This window comes from Limulus polyphemus, unplaced genomic scaffold (assembly GCF_000517525.1).
Source record: "Limulus polyphemus unplaced genomic scaffold, Limulus_polyphemus-2.1.2 Scaffold2099, whole genome shotgun sequence".
NCBI classification, from domain to species: domain Eukaryota; kingdom Metazoa; phylum Arthropoda; class Merostomata; order Xiphosura; family Limulidae; genus Limulus; species Limulus polyphemus.
In genome coordinates this window covers 120,425-138,072 of record NW_013667709.1, presented here as the reverse complement: position 1 = coordinate 138,072, position 17,648 = coordinate 120,425, and the positions used below count along the sequence as shown (strand labels likewise).

Genomic DNA, 17,648 nt, shown 5'->3' with positions numbered 1-17,648 from the left:
AGCTGGAAATACAAACTTTTACTTGAAAACCTGGTAAACGAAGGAATATGTACCATAAACATTGACTAAATAAAAGAAGAAAGTTTCCAAAGAATCGGAATAACTTGCATATAACTTAAATAGCTTGGTGTAGATTATTAATGATAAAGATGCCTACTTTCAGAAATCATCACAAAATAGCTTGGTTTAAAGAAGTATTTATATTTAACACTAAGCACTTATAAAGATGACATTTTAGAGACTCTGGTAATTTGTTTTTTGAACTGGCTACCAGAGTTTAATGTGTGTATGTGTAAGTTTAAAAGTTAAAAAACATTCTGTATATTTTAAAAGATCAAATTTTTTTGTTTTACTAACTTTGTCAATACATGTAAGTTTCCAAGACTACATAATCACTGTCATGCCAAAACCATGAAGCCCACTTTTTCTTGATTTGTGTTTTACATGGAAATGTTCCCAGAATATGCCACACCACATTCTGCCAAAACCATGTGCACATCTTCCAATTAGAAATGGTACACTTATCACATGATCCCAACCTTGTGTTTTGAAAACGTGACCAATTTCTGGTAGTTTAAAAAAATGTGTAAAATTGAGATTTTTAACATACATGGTTTTTTACATGATAGCAACAATGATTGGTTAAACAAACAACTCAAACCATTGTTCCAATCTGAGTCAAATTTCTTAGTTTATAGAAAAATTTTGTTGTGTATCACAAAATATTATGTCTTGCATATAACCAGTCTAATTTTAACAAATACGGCATGAAACTACATGAGAAGGACTTCATGTAATATTCTTACTTCAGACCATTCATAAAAAATGAGTACCTCATTCAGCTGTGATAATCTTGAAATAAATAAATACAGTATATTTTATGCATTATTTTGCTATAATAAATTTAATAAAAGGCTTTAAGTATCCAGAAATTCCAGGACCACAAGTGTTTACACACTTAAGAACCAATTTGAAAAATCCTGATTTAGAAAACATTTTATTACCTGCATTATATATGAACCAGCAAGGTGACACTTTACTCCCCATTATACAGTGACAATACTCATTCAGTAAACAAGTTTTGCCCATCCATTGATAGTGATGGTGTTCAGATAATCAAACAACAAAAATGAACCACTCATTCAAACAAATAATGAAATAACTGTAATACTAATGCATATAATAATTAATATACTTAATAATGATATACCAGTTTAGTACGTGTTACTGTTACAGATAGTAATACTATTAGTATTAGTTTGTCACATCAATTGACAATTACAACAAAAGAAATAACTCTGCTTAAAACGTGAGGGTATTGGTCTCTAACTTCTAAATTTGGATCTAAGTCTAAAATGTAAACATCGAGGTAGGATTAGCTAAAATAAAAACGTAAGGCTTAGCCAAGTTTTGCTTTTCTATTCAGTATTCTGATAGTGATAATGATATCTGTTGTTTTCGGAAATCTCGAAATAAAACAAACTTGTTTCATGTGTTATCTTACGTACTCATAATTATGGATGGAGTATCTTAGCTTACATTCAAATGTTTCTTGTAATTAAACTAGAGAATAATAAAAACGTCAAAATTCAAATAATATTGATACTAATAGCAATAGTGTTTTGTCTTACCTGCACTTTAAATATATTGTACTATTTCACTTTTAGGTTAGATGGCAGCACAAACAAGCTTTATTTTGAGTAGCGTTTTATATCGTCAACAAATAATTGCAAGGTCAACTTTGATGTCATATACATTTTTGTTCTTAAATGACCCAAGTTCTAAAATACATTTACTAAACATCCCCGGATTATAGTAATCTCTTTTATTTTTATTTTAATAATTCCGTTGAATCTAAATCAGCCATAACTGGCTGAAAACGATAAGAAGAGTTTTACACATTGTTTTCTTAGTGTAAAGCTATACAATGGGCTATCTGCACTCTGTCTACAGCGGAGAATCGAACCCCGGACTTTAGCATTGTAAGTCCGCAAACTGACCGCTGACCCATTGGAGGACTAGTTTTACATGAGGGGTGTTATGGATTTTAACACACCATTATCTATATGTTTGTTTCGTCCAGATATTAAATCGCACCCTAGTGGCTCAGTGGTAAGTCTGATGGCTTATAACGCTAATAATCGAGCTTCGATAGCTGCGGTGGGCTGAGCACAGATAACTCATTGTGCTGTTTTGTGCTTAAAAAGAGACAAACGAACAAATGTGAAATCCATACACTGCTAAAATAACGCATTATAGGATAATGTAGCTTAAGCATGATGATAAACGAAGTATAGTGGTCAAAACATTACATTAAACGGATTTAATGCTCTACTCGGATATGATAAACTTATGTATCATACTTCTTTTTTTAGTGGACTGACAGGAATTATATTGTTGTAAGCTATATTTTCAACGTTCTAAATTAGATGTTAGCTGGAGGACGCATCACGTTAAGATCAAGTAATTCCTAGAATATTAAGAAGTATTAGTGTTCGAGAGTCTTTGTGGAGTGTCTAGAAATAAAGATACAGATATAAATACGAATAGGTAGTTTGTTCAGGAGTAGTGAACAGTAAATAGTATTAAGTAATTAGTCAATTTTCAGTTGGTAGAGTATCAGTCATTCAGAGAAGTATTTGGATCAGTGTTAGTAATCGGTTATAATATTAATTTACTTGATCGATTAGCCGTGATTTATACAGTAGTTATAATACCATTAGCGAGGTATTTCCGTGTAAACGTCATTTGTAAACTTAGGTGGTGACAGGACAGCCAGTGACAACAAGAGATCATCCCATCTATGTAACATAGACCTTGATAAAGAAACCAACCAAAAAGACTTCATGATAGGAGAGCTTACTGAGAGCTTACATGTCTATTTACTTGTGACCACTCAGCTCAGTGTAGACTCTTTGTGAAGTGTATTGAAACAATGATACGAATGATAATCATTCAGTGAAGTAGTTAGTTTCAGAGGCGTATTTAAATCAGTGTCAGTCATCATGTATATTCAATTACTTGATTAGCCGTGAAATAATACAGGTAAGTGTATTTTTACGTTACTCATAATACTATTAACGTGGTATTTCCATTTGAACAGTTGTAAACTTAGGCCTACAAGTTACTACAGTGTACAGTGAAGGCAACTTGTGGGAGCGTTAAGGAAGAAATATACGAATTTGTTATTGTTACGTGGACTGTACTTGGGCTTATTTTCACCAAGTAGTTTAGAAGAACTAGTCCAACAAAAGAACAACATTACAGCAATATTGTTATGTCGTTGTTATTTTGTTGGTGGGTTGCTTTAAAATATCTGGTGAAAATAATTCAAAGGCCAGTTAACTTGTCTACAAACTTGAACACTTGTGCATTGTTGTAACAGTTGTGGATCTATGTTAGAAATGGCAATAACCCTGCAGAGTAGTTTCTATTGCTTCATTGTACGACTGTCTTGTTCAAAGCATACCACTCTTCTCTGCTTGCTTTCCATAATCAATGTAGTGTATGAAAACGATGGTTTTTCAGTACTTGTTTCAACAGTCTGATCACACAGAAATCCATAGATGCTGCATTAGGTGACTTGACCAGTATGTATTCCCTTGGAAGAGCATGAATACTCATTTCATTCTCCAGATGCTTGAGTTATGTGAACAGTTGAATGATAGGTATAACTGAAAGCTTTATTTTGGTGGATCCAGATTGAAATCTTTCTTGATTATATTGCATAATGTTACATGGGGCATGTGGATGGCTTTTGTCACTGACATTTTTTTGTGGATTCTCAAATATTACATGACACCAAACTTTATTTAACACAGCTGATGTACAAGCTGTTGTGGATCTCTTATATGTGAGGCAGATGACAGAATACACAAGTTGACAAAACAAATATGCCATGTAGATGTTAAAAAAGGAATTTGTATTTCAAGCTAAGGAGAATTTTATTTTATAAGCCTCTTTAATTTGCTTACTCTGGGATAACACGAGCCATAAGTAAGCTGCTGATATTTGACAACTGGTCAGGGATGGCAGTAAGAGAGAGTTTACTGGGGCTGAAGTCTCCAAAATGTCCCATAGCTTCCCCTGTAGTCCTTGCTCCAAAGAACAATACTTACTATTAAAATTAACTCACTTCCTAAGTACTTCAGTATGTATACCCACCCACAAGACGAAAAGCGCAGCCACCCAATTGATTTGTCTAGCTACTTCAACTTCCTCAATGGGAAGAAGCTTACGCCATTCCTACTACCGGTCATCCCATTATACAACTCTTGATCAAAGAAATCTTCAGTAGCAGTATTAAGGTTCTGGCAATCAAATGTCAATTACTGTAAAAATGAGTAGCCTACGATCACTTGAGTCTAATTATTAATTAGTTACTATGTATATATATATATATTGTCAGATTAGTCATATCATCGGTTTTATCTTCTAATCTTACTGCCGTCTTCAGGGAAGTCCTGAGAATAACTGTCTGCGGTGATAGAGGATAGGATTCGATCCAGGTCTTATTGCTAGAAAGGATGGAGTACCACCCACTCGATTATGATATTTCCCGTTACAGTTTTAATCAACTGACTGTTTGAACGATTTCAGATAGAGTCCTGGTTTATATACTAGGTTGACTGAATGTGTTATCAGTTAAGTATTCGTAGAAGGCTTTTTACCTTTTTTCGTATCATCTTGTGTGTTTGATATCCCATTGTTTTAGTATCATTTCATTTTATTGCATACTCTTCTCTAACATGATGGGCTCTTGCAGATAGATCGGTATTACAAAGTCTCGTATGTCTATTATACTCCAGAACTCTAACTTTGGTTAGTCTTTTTATTTCTATAATATCTTGGAGTCCACTTTCACAAGGGATGTTGAAAATGGTACTTTTACTTACCATTGTGTCTTTAGGTGATTTAGAACGCTAACCTCTGGGGTTCGATTCTTCGCGGAGAACACAGCAGATAACCGAATGTGGTTTTGTTGTAAATAAAAAAACAAAACAAAAAACAATATTATCTCTGAATCACCATAACAAACCCTAGCTTGAATAACGATTAAAAAACAGATACATGTACAGCGTAATAATATCTGAAATACAAATATATAGTTAAAATAACTGTAATAGGAAAAATTATGTTGTCAAAGTTTTGGATTACGACATTTTTTTTAATATTACGTAAGAGCAATTGTAACCATTCCTTTTTATTTCATAACCTAATCCAATCGGATTTCAGATTGACTCAAGATCAGACATACATATAGCGCCATCTGTAAGGAAAGTGTAGAGGGTAATTCCAAGTAACCATTGGCGCGTGCAACCGGCGAATTGTGTTTCGAATTTTATGATAAAGGTAAGTTTAGAAGTTTATGATATTGTAACTAAACTATCGTCTTTTTAATTTTAACAATGCTCATCTTTCAACTTAAGCATTAGAAAATTGTACAACAATTTTGATTAGCATATTTCTCGACGAAGTACTACTAGTACTAAGCCTATTTCTGTATACAACCATAACTTTCAGGTAGTACTACTAGTGTACTTGTTAATGTAAGTTGTAATGCGGAAACCACGTCTTGTGTAACTATCGTATTACAGGAGAAGCCAGTAAATGAGTAAGTTTCAAATTGTAGAACTAGAAAAAAAAAAAAAATAGTACCTAACCATGTATTTGGCCCATGCAAAGGGGTAAATTCAAAACTTAACTATTGCAGTGAAACTTTTTTTTATGGTACTGTCACAGTGGCAGCGGAAATAAGTTTCGAGTAGGACTCAAGTTATCAAAGTAACACGAAGAAATGGGGAGGGGGGCAGCTTACTTCGAAAGAAAAATGCACCATTGGAACAAAAAAATCGTATGAATTAAAATAATTTTGTATCACATTTAAAAAACAACTTGAGAGTTGTAATTTTTCTCAATACAAAGGTGTATTTATTCAATTTTATACACAAAATTAAAAATTTTAGAAAATCTCCGATTTTAATTTTGTGTTGATTTCAACGCATTCTGAAATGAAACATTAATGTTCGACTTTACTGATATATTTCTTAGCATACTATAATATTCTATCCCCCTAGGAAGAAAGTCATGATAATTCTGAACAAAATAGCCCCAATTTGACCTTAGAACAACTGTAGTTTTATTCGTTTTTAATTTTACCTAATCATTGTTTCTCAACCTGTGTTGTCATGGTGTGATGAAATTGCCATGGGCTAGTAATCTGAACACGTAATGTAAAGCTGTTTTTTCGATTGTATAAGCCAATATAACTTCCACTTCAGAATAGATTCGTATTGAGATGTGACAAAAAAAAATAAGATAAAAGCTACGTTTGATGATATGTTTGCTGGAAGAATAGGTGTTTGTGAACAACTTGCATCACAATTACAGTCCTGTTTTTTTGTTTGTTTGTTCTTTTTAACAAATTTGCATTGCATTGCCTTCAGAGAAACTGCAGAAGTGAAAGTTTGACATCAATTTCCTTATTAGTAATTGTCATTTTTAACGGCAATAAAATTGTAGTATGCATAGGAAAAGTCTGTGCATAGTTTTTGTCCATTTGTCATCACTGGCAGAAAATGAGTGAACCTGAAGCTAAAATTGATAATTAATTCAGAGTACCTCACTCTGAATCATAACATAAACCAAAATTTTATCAGTCAGTATTAGCAATTTCAGGAATATTTAACAACTTAAATTTTACCTGGTGACTTCTTTTCTTGGGGGGCGGGGCGATGCCAAGGGCTTAATACAAATTGTTTAGAAATTAAAGTAGTGTTACATATGAATCATGTTAACCTTGTTCTGTAGTTACTTAATTTACTGAAATTTTGGAAAGTAACAATGATAACAAAGTCAGAAAATATTAATGGAAATTTAAGAAAAAGTTTACAGGAATGTATGAAATCTTTGATCCCCTCCCCCCCTATCACATGGTGTGTTTTACACAATCTACTGCCCCCAATACCTCAGCGGTAAATATGTGGACACAGCAAAGATAACCCATTTTTTAGCTTCGTGCTTAGCTAAAACAAGCACAGACTAGTTTTTGAAAAATATGAAAAGTTTCAGTTACTGTACATTAAGATTTTTCGTCGGTATTACCTTCGTATGAAAGACAGATTTCTAAAATGCATATATATCTATATTTAGCAGTTTTAAAGGTATGTTACCTTGCAAAGAGTTGTATGTAATGACTAGAAATATTGATAATCCAAAGAACGTTCCACTAGATTTCTAGTTTTTCTTCGTGATCATTCAGTGAAACTCAAAATCAATAACATTTTATAAAGTTCTTCTATTATTTCAAACTGGAGTTCATCAAGGGGCTGTGTTCATTTTAGTGTTGTATATATTCTTTTTGTCAATAATATTTTATTTCCTTCAATGCTGTGTAAATACGCATCCCAAAATGCTAGTGATGTATTCGTCTAGTCAAGTGTGTCATATACTCTCTTGGCTGTAGATAGTTTAAACTTTTTAAAGATGCTGTCTGTAGTCTTGTATTGGAGGTCGAAAACATTATCTCATCAGTTTAATTAGATTTTATAATCTCCCATTACGTTTTACTAGTACTGTCCAATTTTTGTAATAGAAAGTAAACTTGTCTGAACACGTGCTCAAACGTATTACTCAGATAGGTAACATAACAGCTTATCTACGTATTCCGACTATTAGAATTGGGTTTTCTACTCTAGCTATTTGTTTGACAAAAATAAAATAAAAGCTCTTGAGTGCAGCTCTCTCATGCCCCCGATAGGACATCTGTAAGTTTATGGACTTTAATTTAATTTAATTCCCCCACGGTGTACACAACAGATAACCCAATGTGGCGTTGCTCTAAAACAAACAAACAAAGCTCTCTTACTGTGCAGGTTTTTCATTAGCTTGTTGCCAAAACACGGGTATTTCTTTAAAAATTGTTTATTTTTAATTTCTATTGATCTATTTTTTTTCACTTATGTTTCTTTGCAACTGCTGTTCTTCGTTCATATTGATGACGTTGTTTGCCTCTGCTGTATCCATTGGCTGTTTTAGTTTTATCTTTTCTTTATTTTTTATTTCGTTTTTTTGTTTTAGATTTTAATTTAGTGTGTGTGTGGGGGACTTCATGATATCCACCAGTTAAAAAAAAAGCGTACGTGTGCATCTCTGGAATGTGAAATTATTTGTGGTTATTTCCCCGAAAGGGGGGGGGTCAAAAGCCGCCTGGAGGGGTCACTTTTAAGCACTCGCACCACCGTACAGTATTGTGTTGTCTATCAGTCAGTCACCAGACACTAAAATGACGTCACATAAGAGACGATTAACGTTGCAATTTGTTCTGTCGTGACGTCAGTAAAACATACGCATGACATGAATCATGAGAAAATTGTGCATTTTGTAGGCTACAACACAGCATGACATATGAACTTCAAAAGCAAGAAATAACAATCATTTTACTTATACATTTGGTTTCATTTACTCTTGAAACAGAACACTTTAAAGGACCCTGAGCAAGTAAGTACAAGCGTTCAGTGATCTGCAGAAACGTTATTATCTACGATTTGTTTCATCGTCACGAATCGTATCACTTACATTCAATATAAACTAGAGATAAAAATTGTTTGTGATTATTAGTAGATATCGTGCACTTAGGTTTTTTAATTTATTTTTTAAACGGTGTCAACTTTCAACTGTCGTCACTATTTAGTTGAAATGTTGAGCCTTGTTGACTTTATTGGAGGAGTACAGAACTAACATTTTGAAACATCGCAATAAGTTGTTTTTTATTCAAAAAGATAAAAACAATTTTTTGGGCGATTGCTAAAAAAAAAGTAATTTTATTATGTCTCAAAATGTTGTATGCGTAATTGTCTTGACTCCAGGAAACCATGAGATTACCGAAAATATTTCGGCTCTGGTTATAAAGGCCCGATATGGCCAGGTGATTAGGGCGCTTGAATCGCAATCTGAGGGTCGCGGGTTCGAATTCCCGTTCCTCCAAACGTGTTCACCCTTTCAGCCGTGGGGGCGTTATAATGTGACGGTCAAAACCACTATTCGTTGGTAAAAGAGTTGGCGGTGGGTGGTGATGACTAGCTGCCTTCCCTCTAGTCTTTCACTACTAAATTAGGAACGGCTAGTGCAGATTGTCCTCGTGTAGTTTTGCGCGAAATTCAAACCCAAACTGGTTATAGGTCTTTTTGTACCTGACCCTCTCTGGTCTATTAAAAAGACCAAAACGCCGGTTTCGAAACTGAGCGAAAGCTTTCTCTCGAATTTAATTTGAACAATCTGACCTAAATGAAAGAAAAATGGTAAATTTTGGTATCCAGAGAGCCTTCAAATGTATCACGTTAAAACTACACGATACTTTTGGCTAGCATCATCGAAGTGTAAATAGGATTAATTATTTTAATAATATTTCCCCCCCCCCTCTCTCTTTTGGGTTTTGACAGTATAGTAAAACCCGATGTCGTTTAGAATATTACATTATATATAATTATTTTAATATGCGAAATATTCCTTAACACTCGAAAGATATATTTACTTCTATTGGATATCATCATCACCGTGGAAATTTAGGAACGATCATTGAAAGTCGCTCTTCGTCTGTTCCCCAGAGCCTCATAAGTTAATGTAAAGGCTCGCATGCAAAAACTGGGTGTCAATACTTGTGGTAGGCATAACACAGATAACCGATTGTGTAGCTTTGTGCTTGAAAACCGAGAAACCATCTTCTCCAGCTACAATTTTAAATAAGCTCCTTGAAAAGATAAATGATTGATAGAAGAGGAAAGAAACGGGGCCTTATAGTGAAAAGTTAATTTTTTTCTACGAAATAGTGTAGGCTAAGGAAGGAAACGGGGCCTTATAGTGAAAAGTTAATTTTTTCCTACGAAATAGTGTGGGCTAAGGAAGGAAACGGGTTCTTATAATGAAAAGTTAATTTTTTTCTACGAAATAGTGTAGGCTAAGGAAGGAAACTGCCAGTGGAAGAGTTTCATGTGAAAGCTTTATTACGAAGAAAAGTGAATATTTGTTCACAAATACTTGTAATGCTTAAATTGATATTATAAACAGAGGGAGTTAGCATCAAAAATAATACTGAGAAATTAACTTCTGGTTAATATTTTGCTGTCAATACGTTTTTTTTGTTTTTTTGTTAAAAGAATGTGACTTTTAAGGTTTTTCAGGGATCTGCGTTAGAACATTTGTTGTTTATTACCCCGAAAGGGGACCAAAGGCCGCCTTGAAGGGTCACCTGTTTTGAGCACTCGCACCAATGTACAGTATTGTGTTGTCTGTCAGTCAGTCAGTCAGTAGACACTGAAATGACGTCACATATGGGACGATTAACGTTGCAATTTGTACTGTCGTGACGTCAGTAAGACATGCGCATGCCATGAATCATGAGAAAAATTATGCATTTTGTAGGCTACAACACAGCATGACATGAACTTCAAAAGCAAGAAATAAAAATATTTTTACTCTTAATTTTGGTTTTATTCACTCTTGAAAAAGAACAGTCTCATGGACCCTGCGGAAGTACATCTAATATATATAGTTTATAAATAATATAGCAGTGTGAGCTGCAAGTTATATCCTAATGTTTTTAACACCAGGCTGCAGGGGAAGCCTGACACCGAATGTTTACACGTAGAAGGATCTTAAAGTGCTTGTTGAATAGGTAGATACAATAAAAGTGTTCAACTACAGAAATATGATTGTCTCTAAAACCACGAGCAACTTGTAAGCAGAACTTGGTTGATCTCTGTTCTCGGCTTATGAATGAACAAGCCCTCTTTTTATAAGAAGGCTTTGTTCAGTTAAGACATAATATCTCTAAATTAAAACAAACAAACGTAAGTGGCTGCCAGGCATTAACATGCATCTTAACTGTATTTGGAGATATAACCCTACAAAGTATGATTGATAAGTTCTTTATAGGCCTACTTTGCAATATGTCATTCTTCTACATGTGAGTTACTTTTCTATGTCAACGTACATTGAGGCGTCATCAAATAATCAAAATAAGATACTCTACCGCCCCCGGACTTCCCGCCTCATAGGGGCCGTGAAATTGAGCTCCACTTGATAACTTTACACAACTCAAACCTTGCTGTTAGTAAAGTTACGCATAGCAGATTAGAATCAGTGGAAATGTGATACATTAAGAAGATGCTGAGAATATCTTAGACACAAAAAATTAGAAAGTGTTACAAAGATCAAAAGTTCGGAAGTTCAATTTTTATGACACTTTATGAGAAGAAAGGGTAAAGAAAATATTGCACTAACAGGAAGAAGAAGAAGAGCAAAGTGAAACAAAGACTCAAATACGTGAATAACACCAGTAACGGGATGAAAAATAGAAATATTAACATAGATTTCTATAGGCTACAAGACGTTGAAATGGATAAGGATCATGGTCGCCAATGTGACAGACAAGCAAGCAAACAAACTTAAATTTTTGTACTTTGTCCGAAAATTCAAAACTGTCTTCCAAGGTATATTCATTAGTAGTGAAAGCCTTGTTTGGATAGGCTTTGTATAATAATTAATTTATTTTTGAATCTAAATCTGGAGATTAATATTTTAACTAACAAGTGTAAGTTTGGTAAACTTGATGAGCACAGTTTATTTCGTTTTATAAGCTCACTGGATGGTGTGAGCTGATGATGATGGCTTAAATCGCTTTAGGTTTTTGTTGTTAAGTTCGTGGATATAGAGATATAATTTGGGGATTAGGGATGACCCAAAGTTTTAATATCCGGTTGCCGCCTGGCTCTTTGCATTGTTAATATCTGCTTAATATAAGCATATTAACATTGGTATCAAAAGTAAAACTGAAGTTGACGTTACTGAAGACAATTATGTTATACTTGTTAATCAGGCTTATTGAATTCAATAGTGCAATGTGCTTTGAAACGCAGTTCTTAGGCTAAGATGAATTTTTACTTTAAAACTATATACGTATAACGGCGTTGTTATGAATTGTATAAATGTATAACTTCTCTATGAGTATTTTATGCCTTTTTTTTTTAAACGTTAACAAAATTTGGAGAGATCGGGCAGATTTTTGTTTTATTTCGGTGGAAATGAAAGTAAGTGAAAGATCCGAACCCTCTGCAGCAGTCTGGCAGTTGAAAATATTCTTCGATTGATATAAACTGATTCCATCTTGACAAAGTTACTGTTTGAAAGTGCCTTTAATATAATATTTAGCGCGATCTCCATTATAGTGTCTTCGGAAAAAGTTAGGTTATCTGAACATAGCCGTTCCAAATTTTGAACTGATTGAGAGTGAAGGCAGTTAGTTAACAGCACCTGTCACAAACTCTTGGGCTACTCTCGTCTGATCGAAGAGTAAATTCATAAAATTTTAGGGGACAAAAAACGAGCTTATTAGCCCATCAAGGATGTCCCTTCCAGCTCCCAACTACAACCACCCCTAACTACTCATGCGTTCATCCAATCATTACTTGAAATCGGTTAAATTTTCTGCCCCCACCATCATTCCAAAAGCCAACCACCCTGTTTAAAAAGTAATACTGTCTAAACTGCAGACGACTCCTACGCTGCCAAAATTTGAATTTATGACACCTTGTTCTGTTGTTTTTACTGCTAAGTAGGTGTGATTCTTTTTTCTTTTCTTTTTCTGCTGCCATGTATTTTCAGATTCATGCTTTGAGTTCCGGCATTCTTCATCATGCTTCGGAAAAAGAAATATTCGTGTAAAATAAATTCCAGTTTTCAATAGTTAGAAATAAGCATTGATGCGATGAAAAGTACGTATGAAATAGGAATATATATATATATATATATATAAGCTGTTATAAAGTTTACGTTTTATTTTCTCGGATGTTACAGTTGATTTGACGTTGGGAAATTGCCACCAAATGTATGTTCAGCTCAACAGACCGGTCCTAGCTAACCATGTGGAAATCAAAAGTTTTTTTGCATACGTAAAAGATAATGGCAGAACATAACCGGAAAAGGCGGAGAACTCAATCCCTGCGTGTTTGAGTGGCTCGTCACGTCGTGAACGTGCGTCTAGATACGCGGCTCTCAGTTTTTATGTTCTGTCTAAGCCTATTCTTTTGTTAAACAGACGTTGTTCTGTCCAGACTTCTATATTGTAAATTTTCGTTGATAAAGTACCGTGAGTGTGAAATAACTACGTACAACTTACAAACTAGCAAGAGACTATAACTCAATAAACGTATGTATTTCTTTGCTATTCTTTTATTTTTTTCCAGTTTTTATATTATTGTTACAACAGCGTATGTAGTAATGGTCTTGGTGTTTAAATTTGCCACTTTTATCATCAAAGCAATGTAATAGAATTACTTCAGAGTATGATTGCAAATGTCTCATCTGTGAATTGGAAACTTGTGACTTGTTATATTAACAAGTAAAAAAATGACGAACATGAACAAGAAACTGGCTTCAAATTTGTAAAAGAAAAGTTTAAATGGATACAGACTTTTATAAGTGTGGTATTTTGAATAGAAAGATTGTTTTGAAAGTTTCTGAAATATTCAAGACATTATCTTTGCACATATAGAAAAAAATGGGACATAGTTTGGATGTGATATAACAGAAGAAAAAGGATACATCCAGTGGCTTGGTATAATATAAAAAAATAAGTTTTATACTTAAAATATTAAAATCATCATATTAGTATGTTTAAAATGATTTCTTAAAATATAATAAGAAATTGATTGATTAGTATATCTTGTGTGGAGATGGTATATAAACAACCAATAATATATCAGTCGTATTTTTATGACTAAGATATGTCAGTTGGTTATATAAAGGTCAGAAGTGGCTGGATGGATATCTTTATCCATCCAAGTTAAATGCCTGAAATGGAGTCTAAATGTGTGCATATAATAGAAGTGACTGAAATTATTAGGGCTTAGTTGGCACAATGTCAATAAAAAGAAAGAAAAAAAGTACTCCATTGTCATTGATGACTACAAAACGATTATATAAGTTAAAAACAACCTAAAAGTAAAACTTACTCAATTTAATAGGGAAGTGTCTTTCATAAAAGCATGAAATACTAGGTGTGATTTTTATACTGTTTTCAGGCACAGATTTTAGTGTTGGTAGATTTAAGAATAAAATGAAGTGAAGGCACGTTGTCCAATCAAGATCTATCGTTTACCCCCACCACAACAATATAAACTTAATCTTTATCCATCCCTAAATAATCCAACATGCTTTTTATTATCCTGAGTTAAGATTGATCACTACAAATGAAATGTAATCTTAGTATAAGCCTATTTAAAGGATAGAGCTTTTAACTATGACTGATTATTCAACATACTATCTACTAGATTGGATCTTATTTTTTTACTGAGATATTAAGTAGGCTTCCAACAAAAACTTTATTTGAATCCCAACTAAAATGTTTTGTGTTCTACAGTGTATCAGAAAATTTAGCAAACTATCCTTACCAAGATTTGAATCTCAGGGGGTTATGGCCCACACCCATCCTCTAAGACTTGTGTTTTAATGAGCTACCAGGGCTCAAGTCCCAGTGAGAACTCTTATCCTAATCAGAAACAAATCGAGGATTTTGTATTCCTACCAAGACATGAAACCTTTTGAAAGAAATTTGCTTTCTTTATTAGGTCTAGTGTACCTTTATTTGGTAACCTATCAGAAAGAAGAGTTTGGAATCGCCACTATCCCCAGATTTGTCCCTGCTTACTGTTCCAGTCCTGAAGAGAACAAACTTTAATATGAATCATTAACTAGCTTATTATTTGTGATAGCTTGAAGAAAAGGGACCGATTACAATTTTTGCATTTTATTACAAGAGACCTGGTTCCGCACATTTCACAGAAGACTAAATATATCGCAATATGGCATCTGTCAACAATAATCATGATGTTATTGAATAGCAACAAAGGTATAATTATGTTAAGTAACTTTTGGCAAGGTGTTCCTTATATACCAGGCCTATTAAAAACCTTTATCATTATTATTATTTTTAAATATTATTACAGATGGCACTAACAAAGGGTCCAAGGGCATTAGGACATCAGCTGCACGCAGCTAATGAAGATACTAGGTTTGATCACCTTAGTGCGCTGGACATAGATTCTCATCCAACTTTCACTCGCTTGAGTGGTATAATTTGTACAATTGGTGAGTGATTTATGATTGAACATGTTTGTGTTAATATGGTGCAGAATGCAACTGCCTGTTGAAAGAAGAGATGATAATGCTTGGGCTTCTGTACTGAATCTTCAGTGTAGAATCTAAAACGTAGTCTTTTTTCTTTCAGCGGGCAGTTGGAGTTTCTTAAAGTTCTCAAGCCTACTTTATCTATCTATGAAACAGAATATAAGTTAATTTATTAAGTGATTGACATTGAATTGTTTTTTTCTTTACAATATGTCTAGAAATTGACTAGATATAAATTGTATGTTACAGTATGAGCAGTAAATAAAAGACGTATATGATGTATTTTTTTTTGTGGTACATATTGTGAACTAAAAACAATTACACATACCACTCTCACTAAAAGTGTGAAATAGGAGAGTTGACAGAAGTTTATTAAATAAAGATTTTTTTTTTTTAAATATTGGTATTCGAATTATTTTTAATTGATTCTTAATATGAATGTTTTAAAAGATTTAGTAACAATGGGCATTTACATGAAATTACACACTCATAGTATACATATGAAAGTTAGTATAGGATTGGAAAAATGTGCACTTTTATCAAAGCACAATGAATATTGCAGTAAGAGCAAAATTACTTTAAAATGTTCATTATAAAGATAGTATTAACTTGCTTGTATGTTACATATATTCTACATCATCATTCTCAATTTATTTTTGGGTAGTGCGAGTGTTTTAAATGGTTTGGTTTGGGGGTGTGTGTGTGTGTGTGTGCTGAATTTATGTGTCAGACAGGGTGCCATCAAACATCAGTATGGCATAGTTACAATACAGCTCTTGATTGATTTTCATAGGACCTTCATCTCGGGAAGTGCAAACATTGGTAGAAATGATGAAAGCAGGGATGAACATTGCTCGTTTGAACTTTTCTCATGGTACCCATGAGGTGAGCTACTTTCTTCTTTGTTCAATTTCTGTTATGTGTTTTCCAGTTAAAATAGTTTCCAAATGAACTTAATATATTGACATAACTGGATTTGTTTACATTCAGTAGTGTAAAACAAAAAATACTTAAAATGCACTTAGGGACCAGTGCAGGCCTTAACAGTTATCTTACACATGGTAACCGGATTACATAGTTTGTGTGGTAGCAGAGGTTTCAGAGAATATAAATTGGTTTTTGTCCACATCATCATTTTTGTTATACATCTATGAATATGATTCTTTTGTCTTCATTTTTCAAGAACATTTTGTTAGATAATGAGCCAGGTAATTGGTGAATCTAACAGTGGATTTCACCTAGGAAAAGCTCTTGTTTTTGTAAATTTATATGTGGAGTAATTCTACTAAATCTAATTTTTCATGTTAGTTAAGATACATTAGTATAATTATACCAATTGTATTTATAAATTTTAAAACTAAATATCCAGTTAAGTTGTTTGTAAATATAAAGCATGCTGGGTTTCTTTTCCAAGTATAAGATTTAAATTGAAATTATCTTTTTTTCTGAAAATTTGATTTCATAGTACCATTTAGGAACCATTCAAAATATTAGAGAAGCAGCCAAAATTGTCAGCAATGAGATGGAAATGCCGTACTCTGTAGCAATTGCTTTGGACACAAAAGGACCTGAAATTCGTACTGGACTTTTAGTAGGGGTAGGTTTTAATATTTGGTGATTATCTTGTAATAAGTACTTGATTAGTTTCAATCTGTCAAACATTCAAAACTTACAGACCTACCTCCAGTGAATATTTTTACTGACGTTAAATATCCACTGTCAAAAAATTCTAAACACTTATCTGCTTAAGCTTCACTGTCACAAATCTGAAAACCCTTAAAAGTTGTGACTTCTGAAAATTAGATTTTACTCAGTTTTGAAACTTTAACCTAGCACTGTGACATGCATTCAACATCTTACGAGACAATAACTCATCTTCCTTGTATATATGTCTGAGAGATGTCTGATGAGGCAACTCTCATCTGATTTCACATGATTTAACAGGAATTCCACTGGTGCATGATGTCATTATAGGACAAAAGCCCTCCACTTCTAAGAGGGTGACACAACCTCCATGTGCAATAAATCTCCTTATGCACTTTGCACTCTTGGTGACTTCATTCTTCTTCTCACCACTGTATTGAACAGACATGTTTAAATTTATCATCTGAGTTCAATTTATTGAGATATACATCATTTGTTTTCTGTGGCTTTGGTCTCAAAAGCTTTAATTTTTATCATAAATTCTCAAATGATGGTGACTTGTACACTTATACTTTTGTCCTGTGCGAGTGAAGCTGTTCATATTCAGGGCTTATTTCTACTATGGCTTCTGACAGCTCATTAACTCTTTCAACCCGGGCTCGGTCTCTAGGACAGACCTCATAACCATTTTGTGCTTGTTGTAGTTTTCATGCTATAATTTTTAAATTAGTAAGTGATTGTTAATGAAATTTGGCAGTTTATCAGTAAACATTACAATGCTTTCATAGACAAAATATCAAATTTTTTTATTTAAGTCTTAA

At 33.5% G+C, this 17,648-nt stretch overlaps 1 protein-coding gene across 2 annotated transcripts in view; it reads left to right on the top strand.

Annotated features, from left to right (window-relative positions):
- Positions 1-5,223: 5,223 nt before the first annotated feature.
- Positions 5,224-17,648, top strand: part of LOC106465943 (pyruvate kinase PKM-like) — a 25,634-nt gene continuing 13,209 nt past the window's right edge. Inside the window, exons 1-4 of one of the 2 annotated variants that reach the window (XM_013926184.2) lie at positions 5,224-5,352; positions 15,003-15,144; positions 15,977-16,068; positions 16,649-16,780. In XM_013926184.2, the coding sequence (XP_013781638.1) occupies positions 5,344-5,352; positions 15,003-15,144; positions 15,977-16,068; positions 16,649-16,780 (375 nt within the window). In that variant the 5' untranslated portion in view covers positions 5,224-5,343. Of the gene's footprint in view, positions 5,353-13,025; positions 13,205-15,002; positions 15,145-15,976; positions 16,069-16,648; positions 16,781-17,648 lie in introns of those variants that run through there. The other variant, XM_013926185.2, reaches the window with a different exon arrangement.